Raw genomic sequence first — 12847 nt, 5'->3', positions numbered from 1 at the left:
AGTGAGCTGAGATAAGGCAGGGCTTTACCTAGCAGAGACTTGTAGATGACCTGGAGCCAGTGGATTTTGCGACGAGTATGAAGCGATGGCCAGCCAACGAGAGCGTACAGGTCGCTGTGGTGGGTAATATATGGGGCTTTGGTGACAAAACGGATGGCACTGTGATAGACGGCATCCAATTTGTTGAGTAGAGTGTTGGAGGCTATTTTATGACATCGCCGAAGTCGAGGATCGGTAGGATGGTCAGTTTTACGAGGGTATGTTTGGCAGCATGAGTGAAGGATGATTTGTTGCGAAATAGGAAGCCGATTCTAGATTACATTTTGGATTGGAGATGCTTATTGTGAGTCTGGAAGAAGAGTTTACAGTCTAGCCAGACACCTAGGTATTTGTAGTTGTCCACATATTCTAGGTCAGAACCGTCCAGAGTAGTGATGCTGGATGGGCAGGCAGGTGCGGGCAGTGATCGGTTGAAGAGCATGCACTTAGTTTTACTTGCATTTAAGAGCAGTTGGAGGCCACGGAAGGAGAGTTGTAGGGCATTGAAGCTCGTCTGGAGGTTAGTTAACACAGTATCCAAAGAAGGGCCAGATGTATACAGAATGGTGTCGTCTGTGTAGAGGTGGATCAGAGAATCACCAGCAGCGAGAGCGACATCATTGATGTATACAGAGAAGAGAGTCGGCCCGAGAATTGAACCCTGTGGCACCCCCATAGAGACTGCAAGAGGTCCGGACAACAGTTCCTCCGATTTTACACACTGAGCTCTGTCTGAGAAGTAGTTGGTGAACCAGGCGAGGCACTCATTTGAGAAACCAAGGCTGTTGAGTCTGCCAATAAGAATGATAACAGTGGCTAAATTCCAGAGGTGATAAGCCATTAAGAGGAGTTACTATGAGTATGATGTAAGGAGGACAAATGTATAAGTAGCTTGTGCTAAGACTGGAAGGGAGTTACTTCATGATTTGACTCGGCTTTTGTTATATTGATTAATAAAAGTCTATTTGAACTCACATGCTCCGGTATTTGTGAAATATGATTGACCAAATATTTCCACAACAGGGTAAAGTGACTATGCATAGATAATAAACAGCGAGTAGCAGCAGTGTAAAAAAGGGGGTCAATGCAAATAGTCTGGGTAGCCATTTCATGAACTGTTAAGCAGTCTTATGACTTGGGGGTAGAAGCTGTTAAGGAGCCTTTTGGACCTAGACGCTCTGGTACTGCTTACCGTGCGATAGCAGAGAGAACAGTCTATGACTAGGGTGGCTGGAGTCTTTGACAATTTTTAGGGCCTTTCTCAAACAATGCCTGGTATAGAGGTTCTGGATGGCAGGAAGGTTGGCCCCAGTGATGTACTGGGCCATACGCACTACCTTCTGTAGCGCCTTGCGGTCGGATGCTGAGCAGTTGCCATACCAAGCGGAGATGCAACCAGTCAGGATGCTCTCGATGGTGCAGCTGTAGAACTTTTTGAGGATCTGAAGATCCATGCCAAATCTTTTCCGTCTCCTGAGGGGGAATAAGCATTGTCGTGCCCTCTTCACGACTGTGTTGATGTGTTTGGACCATGATAGTTTGTTGGTGATGTGGACACCAAGGAACTTGAAGCTCTCGAACCCTTGATATCCGCTTGCTTTATAATGCTTTATAATCGTTCTTTAAAAGTAATTTCCTCACAATCTTAAATAAGCATGCCCCTTTCAAAAAATGTAGAACTAAGAACAGATATAGCCCTTGGTTCACTCCAGACCTGACTGCCCTCGACCAGCACAAAAACATCCTGTGGCGGACTGCACTAACATCGAATAGTCCCCGCGATATGCAACTTTTCAGGGAAGTCAGGAACCAATCAAAGGCTAGCTTTTTCTAACAGAAATTTTCATCCTGTAGCTCTAACTCCAAAATGTTTTGGGACACTGTAAAGTCCATGGAGAATAAGAGCACCTCCTCCCAGCTGCCCACTGCACTGAGGCTAGGTAACACTGTCACCCCCGAAAAATCCACGATAATCGAGAATTTCAATAAGCATTTCTCTACGGCTGGCCATGCTTTCCTCCTGGCTACCCCAACCCCGTCCAACAGCTCCGCACCCCCCCGCAGCTACTTGCCCAAGCCTCCCAGCTTCTCCTTCACCCAAATCCAGATAGGAGGTGTTCTGAAAGAGCTGCAAAACCTGGACCCGTACAAATCTGCTGGGCTAGACAATCTGGACCCTCTCTTTCTAAAATTATCTGCCTCCATTGTTGCAACCCCTATTACCAGTCTGTTCAACCTCTCGTATCATCCAAGATCCCTAAAGATTGGAAAGCTGCCGCGGTCATCCCCCTCTTCAAAGAGGGTGACACTCTAGACCCAAACTGTTATAGACCTATATCCATCCTGCCCTGCCTTTCTAAAGTTTTTGAAAGCCAAGTTAATAAACAGATCACTGAACATTTCGAATCCCACCGCACCTTCTCCGCTGTGCAATCTGGTTTCCGAGCTGGTCACGGGTGCACCTCAGCCACGCTCAAGGTCCTAAACGATATCATAACCGCCATCGATAAAAGACAATACTGTGCAACCGTCTTCATCGGCCTGGCCAAAGCTTTCGACTCTGTCAATTACCGTATCCTTATCGGGAGACTCAACAGCCTTGGTTTCTCAAATGACTGCCTTGCCTGGTTCACCAACTACTTCTCAGACAGAGCTCAGTGTGTCAAATCAGAGGGCCTGTTGTCCGGACCTCTAGCAGTCTCTATGGGGGTACCACAGGGTTCAATTCTCGGGCCAACTCTTTTCTCTGTATATATCAACAATGTCGCTCTGGCTGCGGGTGATTCCCTGATCCACCTCTACGCAGGCAACACCATTCTGTATACATCTGGCCCTTCTTTGGACACTGTGTTAACAAACCTCCAAACGAGCTTCAATGCCATACAACACTCCTTCTGTGGCCTCCAGCTGCTCTTAAACGCTAGTAAAACCAAATGCATGCTTTTCAACCGTCGCTGCGCGCACCCGACTAGCATCACTACTCTGGACTCATATTAAACATCTCCAATCCCAAATTAAATGTAGAATCGGCTTATTATTTCGCAACAAAGCCTCATTCACTTACACCGCCAAACATACCCTCGTAAAACTGACTATCCTACCGATCCTCGACTTTGGCGATGTCATTTACAAAATAGCCTCCAATACTCTACTCAGCAAACTGGATGCAGTCTTTCAGTGCCATCCGTTTTGTTACCAGAGCCCCTTATATAACCCCCCACTGCGACCTGTATGCTCTAGTCGGCTGGCCCTCACTACATATTCCTCACCAGACCCACTGGCTCCAGGTCATCTATAAGTCTATGCTAGGTAAAGCTCCGCCTTATCTCAGCTCACTGGTCACGATAACAACAGCCACCCGTAGCACTCGCTCCAGCAGGTATATCTCACTGGTCATTCGAAAAGCCAACACCTCCTTTGGCCGCCTTTCCTTCCAGTTCTCTGCTGCCAATGACTGGAACGAATTGCAAAAATCGCTGAAGCTGGAGCCTTATATTTCCCTCACTAACTTTAAACATCAGCTATCTGAGCACTTTTCTGCTCTTTTGCACACCAGTATTTCTACTTGCACATCATCATCATCTGCTCATCTATCACTCCAGTGTTAATTTGCTAAACTGTAATTACTTTGCTACTATGGCCTTTTTATTGCCTTACCTCCTCACGCCATTTGCACACACTGTATATAGACTTTCTTTTTTTCTATTGTGTTATTGACTGTACGCTTGTTTATTCCATGTGTAACTCTGTGTTGTTGTTTGTGTCGCACTGCTTTGCTTTATCTTGGCCAGGTCGCAGTTGTAAATGAGAACTTGTTCTCAACTTGCTTACCTGGTTAAATAAAGATGAAATAAAAAAATAAAAAATATTAGACAAAATTACATTGGATGACCAAGGATATTATTTCTATTCTCCAAAACTACTAAATATATGCTTTCAGTTGAGGGTTATGTAGCACTCAGGTTAACACACCAATGTGTTCACATAGAGCCAGACATTAGTTTAATCAATATATATAGAACCAGTCAAAAGTTTGGACAAACTTACTCATTCCAGGGTTTTTCTTAATTTTTTACTATTTTCTACATTGTAGAACAATAGTGAAGATGTAACAGGGTTGGTTATGTTTCCACTTGCCTCTAAAGAAATGTGTTTTTAATGTTCAAGCAATTTTATTGGTTTAGTTCAACTCTGATGACAATAAGGTGTGATGTGATTGGCCCCCTTGCAGATAGGGGGAGATCGCGAATGTCAGGTCTTCCCAGTAGGAAAATGTGATGCAAGGGGAAGGTCACGTTCTGAATACTGTTTTCTATTTTACAATGTGTACAAGTTTGCTGTACGTTACTGATTTATACATGTGTGGGTATATGGTACCTGTTAGGGATTGAGGGGCTTTCTGGGATGTGCTTTGGCATATGATTGCTGTAAATAAGTGTTTTAGCTAGCATACACCGATGTCATGGTCACATAAACCACTGCTAACACAGTTGTCTTCATGCTACAGATTTTGCCATTGACAGCCATCAATACTGTTAAGCCCTGCACAACTAACGTGCTGTTTCCCATTTAACAGAAATAAATGATGCTCAACTGGGACCACTGGCCGAAGTGATTTATTTTGAGAAAACACAACGCATGGAGAGTACATTATACATCTGTTACAAAGACATGACAACTATGAAACACATATGGAATCGTGTAGTAATGTAAGAAATTGTATAAGATACTGGTAACTTGTTTTAACCACTTCTCAACATAAGCTATACTTGGCACAACATGCACCCATCCCCCACTATACCCCCACACTTTGTACTCTAATAAGTAACCACAGACCCACACACTCAACCCTCCCCCATGTATAGGCCCCTGTTAAAACAGACGCACATGCATTCTGCTCAAGGATGAGACTTTAAGACAAAGAACTGTGGGAAGGGCCAATGGAAACGTCGACATCCGGCCGAACAGGACTACCCACGACCCAGATCGACCAATCGGAAGGCCAGACTACAAGATCAACCTACTTTACTTGATGCATATATAATCAGCACAAATTGTTTAGAGGTCTCTCTTTCGACGATTCCATACGAGTCAGACAAAAGGGGCCGTGCTGCACGATTTACTAAGATATTTTTACATATGAATAAACCGCCTTATTATACCATAATCCACCTCGTCCTATGTCTCCATTTGATCTCCTGTCTCCAGTAAACGTTTTATCAACAGTAACCAAAAAAAGTGTTAAACAAATCTAAATCTATTTTATATGAGATTCTTCAAAGTAGCCACCCTTCACCTTGACAGCTTTGAACACTCTTGACATGCTCTCAACCAGTTTCACCAGTCTTGAAAGCGATCCCACATATGCTGAGCACTTGTTGGCTGCTTTTCCTTCACTCGCAGTTAAAGAAAAACCCTTGAATGAGTAAGTGTGCCCAAACTTTTGACTAGTACTGTATATATGACCCAAAAATCCTTGATTGATCTTGAAAGATAATCATTGGCTGAGACCAAGCTCTCTATACTTTAACTACTTAATGGGAACATAAAGTAAATGAGCTGTAGAAAATGTTTTCAAAAAACATCATGCAATGCAAATGAGAATCTTCTTTATTGTGATTTCTTTTTAAAAGGAAAGCTTATAAGAAACAGAACTGCATGCAGTACAAAGCACAGCAATCATGGGACACTTATTTCAGTTCCTTATATTTTAACAGCACAATTCATATGATACAGTACCTTTGGAAACATGCACAACACAGATGGATGAGGTACAAACATTATTTTTTGGAACCTCGTATGGGCGGCTATAATCAATTGAGAACATGATTAGGTGCATACAGAGCTACAACACAGAAAAGACACACAATATAAATTATCTTCTTTTACAGAGATCTGTGCATAAAATTGTACTTTAAAGGGACGATCCAAATCATACTTTTATACTTAACAAAAAATAAACGCAACATCTAACGTGTTGGTGCCATGTTTCATGAGCTGAAATAAAAGATTTCAGACATTTTCCATACTCACAAAAAGCTTATTTCTCTCAAATGTTGTGCACAAATTGGTTTACATCCCTGTTAGTGAGCATTTCTCCTTTGCCAAGATAATCCATCCACCTGACAGGTGTGGCATATCAAAGAAACTTATTAAACAGCATGATCATTACACAGGTGCACCTTGTGCTGGGGACAAGAATCGGCCACTAAAATATGCAGTCACTCAACACAATGCCACAAACGTCTCAAGTTGAAGGAGCGTGCAATTGGCATGCTGACTGCAGGAATGTCCAAGAGAGCTGTTGCCAGATAATTGAATATTAATTTCTCTACCATAACCTGTCTCCAACGTCGCTTTAGAGAATTTGGCAGTACATCCAACCGGCCTCACAACCGCAGACCACATGTAACCACGCCCTCAGGCAGCTTCACCTATGGGATTGTCTGTAATATTATAATACAATATTACATAAGAGCTTTTTGTGATAGGGGATGGCTTTTATTTGTGTCATAAAGACAGACGGTGACCATTTGCTTTATCATTGGACTCGGAGCAACATTCAATATTCTTTCATTGACAATCACTCATTCCAATCACAGTATGCAAAAAAAACTATTGAATTGTTGTGCAGAATATTTGTTTAAGTGCATTTGGATTATCATACAATTCAAGTAAAAATAATAATGATTTAAAGGCAAAAAAGTGACATACATGAAGCAAAAAATAAAACAAATGACAGTTCTTTGGAGCACCTCTCCTGATTAAGCTTTCCACCTAGCAATCATCTTTCTATCAGTGTTCTCTGATCGCTGCCACCAAAGAAATGTTGTGTCTGATTAATATACAGTACCAGTCAAAAGTTTGGACACACCTACTCATTCCATGGTTTTTCTTTATTTTTACTATTTCCAACATTATATAATAATAGTGAGGACATCAAAACTATGAAATAACACATATGGAATAATGTAGTTACCCAAAAAGTGTTAAAAAAAAAACTAAATATATTTTAGATTTGAGATTCTTAAAAGTAGCCACCCTTTGCCTTGACAGCTTTGCACACTCTTGGCATTCTCTCAACCAGCTTCATGAGGTCTCCTGGAATGCATTTCAATTAACAGGTGCGCCTTGTTAAAAGTTCACTTGTAGAATGTATTTCCTTCTTCATGCGTTTGAGACAATCAGTTGTGTTTTGACAAGGTAGGGGTGGTATACAGAAGATAGCCCTATTTGGTGAAAGACCAAGTCCATATTATGGCAAGACCAGCCCAAATAAGCAAAGAGAAACGACAGTCCATCATTACTTTAAGACATGAAGGTCAATCAATGCGAAATATTTCAAGAAATTTGAACGTTTCTTCAAGTGCAGTCGTAAAAACAAGGGCTATGATGAAACTGGCTCTCATGAGGACCACCACAAGAAAGGAAGACCCAGTTACCTCTGCTGCAGAGGATCATTTCTTTAGAGTTACCAGCCTCAGAAATTGCAGCCTAAATAAATGCTTCACAGAGTTCAAGTAACAGACACATCTAAACATCAACTGTTCAGAGGAGACTGTGTAAATCAGGCCTTCATGGTCGAATTGCTGCAAAAAAACTACTACTAAAGGACACCAATAATAAGAAGAGACTTGCTTGGGCCAAGAAACACGAGCAATGGACATTAGACCAGTGGAAATCTGTTCATATTTGAGATTTTTGGTTCCAACCACCGTGTCTTTGTGAGACGCAGAGTAGGTGAACGGATGATCTCCGCATGTGTGATTCCCACCGTGAAACATGAGGAGCTGTGAGGGTGCTTTGCTGGTGACACTCTCAACGATTTATTTAGAATTCAAAGCACACTTAACCAGCATGGCTACCACACCATTCTGCAGCGATACGCCATCCCATCTGGTTTGCGCTTAGTGGGACAATCATTTGTTTTTCAACTGGACAATGACCCAACACACCTCCAGGCTGGGTAAGGGCTATTTTACCAAGAAGGAGAGTGATGGAGTGCTGCATCAGATGACCTAGCCTCCACAATCACCCAACCTCAACCCAATTGAGATCATTTGGAATGAGTTGGACCACAGAGGGAAGGAAAAGCAGCCAACAAGTGCTCAGCATATGTGGGAACTCCTTCAAGACTGTTGGAAAAGCATTCCAGGTGTAGAGTCTTTCTACAATGTAGAAAATTGTAAAAATAAAGAAAAACCCTTGAATGAGTAGGTGTGTCCAAACTTTTGACTGGTACTGTACATAAACTATATATAGAATATATATCTTTAAAATATGGTCAATTTGCCTTAACTCACTGCACATAACTTTTAAACAGAACATGGCACAAACACAAGCCTACGTCAAATCTTTCTCTATAAACACAGTAAAACATATGAGCAAAATGTCCCACTTCATAATTCTCTGGTCCTCTTAGATTTTAAGTGTAGACTAGGAGCGAGCAACATCTGCTGATTGTGATGAAAAATCTATGCACTTATAATTAACGATAACATGTTCTATGGAATCAAAAATTTAATTCTAGTAAGTCATACAGTCATATGCAATAGCTGACGGTTACAGTTCCTCAGGCACTGTAATACACTCTGTAGTACAGAGTCTTATTTCGCCATAGTGAGTAGGAGTTATTAAACTTCAGAAGGTAAGTGCCTTCTCCTGGATACTCGTGACTGCCACCTTGCACTGCAATGTGACTGTCCAGACGATACACAGGTAAGATTTCCCCTATGTTGGAGTTGGCCAATGATTTAGAACACTTCTCAACATCCCCTGTGTTGATAAGTCCTGCATGAGACAACACATATGGCCTTCAAGACAATTACAACCTCAACTAATTTAAAGAGAAGTTATTATTAAAGATGTTTAAATCTTTTCAAATAAGATTTTGATTATTTCGTATTAAATTAGTTTGGAACTAAAATTTCAAACCAAAAGAGAAGGTACCTACTGACCTTCTAGCTGATTTTCCTCCTCTTCGTCATCACTGGATTCACTGATGTGGACCGTGATGGCCTGGCTGGTGACAGGGGTCCAGTCAAAGTAGATTCCAAAGGCTATGTCATTGCTATCTGTGGCAAACTCCCAGCACACCTGCTTTCCCTCAGGAACGGTGGGCACATGCACTGTCATAATGTTTCCTCGTTTCACTGTCACCACACTGTCCTTCTCCAGTCGCAGCTTGGACTTGAGCTCCTTCATCGCCATGGAGGTCCACGTGGAGGGAGGCTTCAGCGGTGGCATTTGGGCTAGAGCACAACCATAGACTATATGTGAGGACAACATCGGAACCAAACATGAGCAGTGTTCAAAAATGTGTGATATATTTACTCAATTTGAGATCCTTTGTCAAATAGACATTTTTCAGCATGCTCATTATTTTATTAATATGTTGCAATACAGACATCAGACTCCAGTACATGGATGAAAGCTATGAGTTATCTTTAGTGGCAGTGGGTGTTAAACCCTAGACTAAATTGTCTCACCTTTTCTCTCTCCAGGGTTCTGGCTATTCCCACTGCTGTTGCTCTCCTCAACATCTCCCCCCATGGCCTGCTGCCCGGCAGGAGACTGTTGTTTAACCTGAAAACACACAAGTGCTTGCAGTATTTTCATTTCATTGCCATGTACTTTTTATGTGGCATGATATTTACCTCAGCTGGCTGGTTGGACCCCTCTGTGTCATTGGTTCCATCCATATCAGGGTGACTTATGGGGTGGTTGGAGTTAGAGAGGCCTCTGCTCTGGAGCCTGTACATAGACAGTATGACCATTCTAACTTCTAAACACAATTCAGCATACAATACAATTGTGCTATGTAAGGCATACATAAACCAGGCAATGCATTACAACTATACAAAATTGTTATGCATTATTTAAATTGTATTTAGTTATAGCATATTGCAGGAATTAAATACTGTAGCTATACAGCAAAATATCAAAGTAGGTCTAGCAAGAACAAGTGAGTAACCTGTCTAGCGGATTGGTCTCCGACGTTATCCAAGGGAAAGAGAAAACCGATAACACTGTCAATCTGGATTGACGCTCCGAAGTAGACTCCAATTTATCTATCTCTAAAATGAATGCATAAACACCGTTCAATCTCGCTCTAAATAGCGTACTGTATTAAGTCCCCCACCCCCTCTCTCTATCCCTCCCCTTTGCGCGCACGCACGCACAAGCACGAATGCCGCGTTCAAAACAACTTGGAACTCGGAAATCTCCGACTACAGTGTATTCAAGACAACTGGAAATCATAAAAAAACGAGCTGGGGAAAATCGTTTTGAACGGTCATCTAACTCGGAATTCCAACTCGGACCACTTTCTTGAGCTTCGACCTGAAGATCAATGTCGTCATTATTTGACCTCGTATTTTTCACAGTTTCAAGTTCTTGAACACACCATAAAGCGCAGTTTACCATCATATTAGAAGACACTGTCAATCTGTCTGGAAGGCATTCAGATCCTGTATCATGAAAGAAAACGAATAGACACCAGAATACATTTTCACCAACGTAAAAACGAATAGACACCAGAATTGTTTTTTTTACCAACGTAAAAACAAACGAAAAAGTTTTATATTGCTGCATTGTTGGAGCTAGAAACATAAGCATTTCGCTGCACCGTGGTGTTACGTCTGCATTGCTTACTGTTTGGGGTTTAGGCTGGGTTTCTGTATAGCACTTCGTGACATCTGCTGATGTAAATAGGGCTTGATAAATACATTCGATTGATTTTGCGTACGCAACCAATAAACTGATTTGATTTAGTCAGCGAACTTCAAAGTCCGATTGGTGCGCGCGCGGTTACAAAGTAACATTCCTAGATAGCCTCCTGGTCACAAAATTGCAACAGATTTGAAACCAATTTCATTGCTGCAGCTAGATGATAAAATGTAACAGCTCAAGATACATTGAGTTGGGACAGACTGCTACTAGCAAGCTGATGTCCCCGCTGAGCAATCACTGCACCCACTGGCCATTCTGAGCTGAACGTACGCTTGCTAACGTTAGCTATAGTTAGCTAGCCAGTTGAACTAGTCGTAAAATCCTCTGCCATTCTTGGAATCGATGCATCTCGACATAATCTTGTAACTCGTCAAAAATTATAAATAAAATAAAAAACTACCAGAGATTATGATAAAGAAACTCGCACATCTGAGCTATATTTTTTGCAGGTGCATGGTAATAGGTGAATAAGATTAGAAATAAGAAGAAACCCGCACACTGCTCTTTAATACGCCTTACGTATCGACCCCAAGGCTTTTGTGAGTAAAAAAGAAGAAGATGTGCACCCTTACGTAGACACCCACATCCGTTCAATGCATCGAATGGTGTTGGAGTCGAAGGAAAATAAGTAAGCGTTACCAAATATAACAATGTTCATTTCATAACTATTCTAATAAAGTGTGTATATAAAACGTTTTAAACACGTCTGTAAAACCACAATGAGGACATCGACCCATCAAGCAAGTTTTCATAAATCATTGGGAACTCAGAGTAATCTGAAATGGGGGCATTATGTTCACATTTACAACATAACAATACATAGGCATTTCATCATTAAGACCTCAGCCACAGTCATCTATCAGACTCCCATCCAGAGCAACACACATAAGCAACCAGGGTCAACGCCCTGCTCAAGGGCACGTCGACAGATCTCCCACAAGATCGAAAACGGGGACCGGAACCAGCGATCCATCAGCCACCGGCCCAAGCTCCCCCCCACAGTTCACCAAGAGCTGCCCCTCAATCATCCGAGACCCCCCCCAGAGAAAAAAAATATTCCATTCCCCACCCCCCAATGCACCAGCAACTGAACAAAAGAGAAAGACAAAGGAAACCAGAAAACTATGCAAAAAACAAAGATATCAATGACAACAAAAATCATAACAGCAAGGCCAACTGAATATGTTTGAGTGTATGTATGGCACTATTTACCTTTGTGCATGTGCATTTGATTGTGTGTGTATATGCACGAGTACAAACACCTGCAAGGCATCAGCCTCAAGCAAAGGTATTAGATGTAAAAACACTGCCCCTCAGTGTCATTCAAACGTACTTTTTGTTATGTTTTATTTTTACTTTATTTTTTATACTTTTATCTTTGACCGTCATTCTATCCCCGCCCTGTAACTCCACTCCCACATCCCAACCCTTTATCTTGTCAAAGGAGAAATGCTCATTAACAGAAATGTAAACACATTTTTTTCACAACATTTGAGAGAAATAAGATTTTTCTGCATATGGAAAATGTCTGGGATCTTTTATTTCAGCTCATGAAACCAACACTTTACATGTTGTGTTTATATTTTGTTCAGTATAAATCCAATATTTTTTGTCAAATTGGACATATACATATTGCCCCTTACAAAATGATCTGTACGTTGTGTCGCAATAAACGTTTGGTCCATTCTACTCAGGAGCACTTCTATTTTCCAAATCCACAGAGTTTACACCCCAAGGAGTGTTACTGCTCAATTTGCACCCCTTAACGAGTTTTTGATATTGGACATATACATATTGCACCGTACAAAATTATTTGTTTCCAAATCCATAGTGGTTACACTCAGGGGGGAGTGGCTGCCCATTTGACAGCCCTTATATAGAGCCCTTATATAGAGCAGCCCATCAACTTAAATCCAATCGTTTTTGTCATATTGGACATACATATCGCGCCATACAAAATTATCTACTCACTAGAGTCCATAGCATTCAAAACAGATGAGTTTGAACTAAAAAGTTTGCGTGGGGCCCCTCGACACTATATGGTACAAATATAGCACTGTAAGGGAAAAAACTATTG

The 12847-nt window shown here is 41.5% G+C and overlaps 1 protein-coding gene across 1 annotated transcript; it reads right to left on the bottom strand.

Moving 5' to 3' along the window:
- Window positions 1–4639: 4639 nt before the first annotated feature.
- On the bottom strand, window positions 4640–12173 carry tmed8 (transmembrane p24 trafficking protein 8). The gene is made up of 5 exons (XM_071327568.1): window positions 10013–12173; window positions 9696–9792; window positions 9528–9624; window positions 8997–9290; window positions 4640–8829 (listed from the first exon to the last, which is right to left on the bottom strand). The coding sequence occupies exons 2-5, from the start codon at window positions 9738–9740 to the stop codon at window positions 8612–8614; spliced, it is 654 nt and encodes a 217-aa protein (XP_071183669.1). The 5' UTR covers window positions 9741–9792; window positions 10013–12173; the 3' UTR covers window positions 4640–8611.
- Window positions 12174–12847: the final 674 nt, after the last annotated feature.

Source organism: Salvelinus alpinus, chromosome 9 (assembly GCF_045679555.1).
Source record: "Salvelinus alpinus chromosome 9, SLU_Salpinus.1, whole genome shotgun sequence".
Lineage (NCBI taxonomy): Eukaryota > Metazoa > Chordata > Actinopteri > Salmoniformes > Salmonidae > Salvelinus > Salvelinus alpinus.
Note: the sequence above shows the minus strand (reverse complement) of the source record. Positions and strands in the feature narration are given on the sequence as shown.

Excerpts from the sequence above, each read along its gene's own strand:
- tmed8 (XM_071327568.1), bottom strand. The coding sequence starts at position 9,740 with ATGGATGGAACCAATGACACAGAGGGGTCCAACCAGCCAGCTGAG. Across the intron at positions 9,625-9,695 it reads GGTCCAACCAGCCAGCTGAG|GTTAAACAACAGTCTCCTGC; the intron begins GTAAATATCATG and ends GTGTGTTTTCAG. Across the intron at positions 8,830-8,996 it reads GGAGGAAAATCAGCTAGAAG|GACTTATCAACACAGGGGAT; the intron begins GTCAGTAGGTAC and ends TGTCTCATGCAG.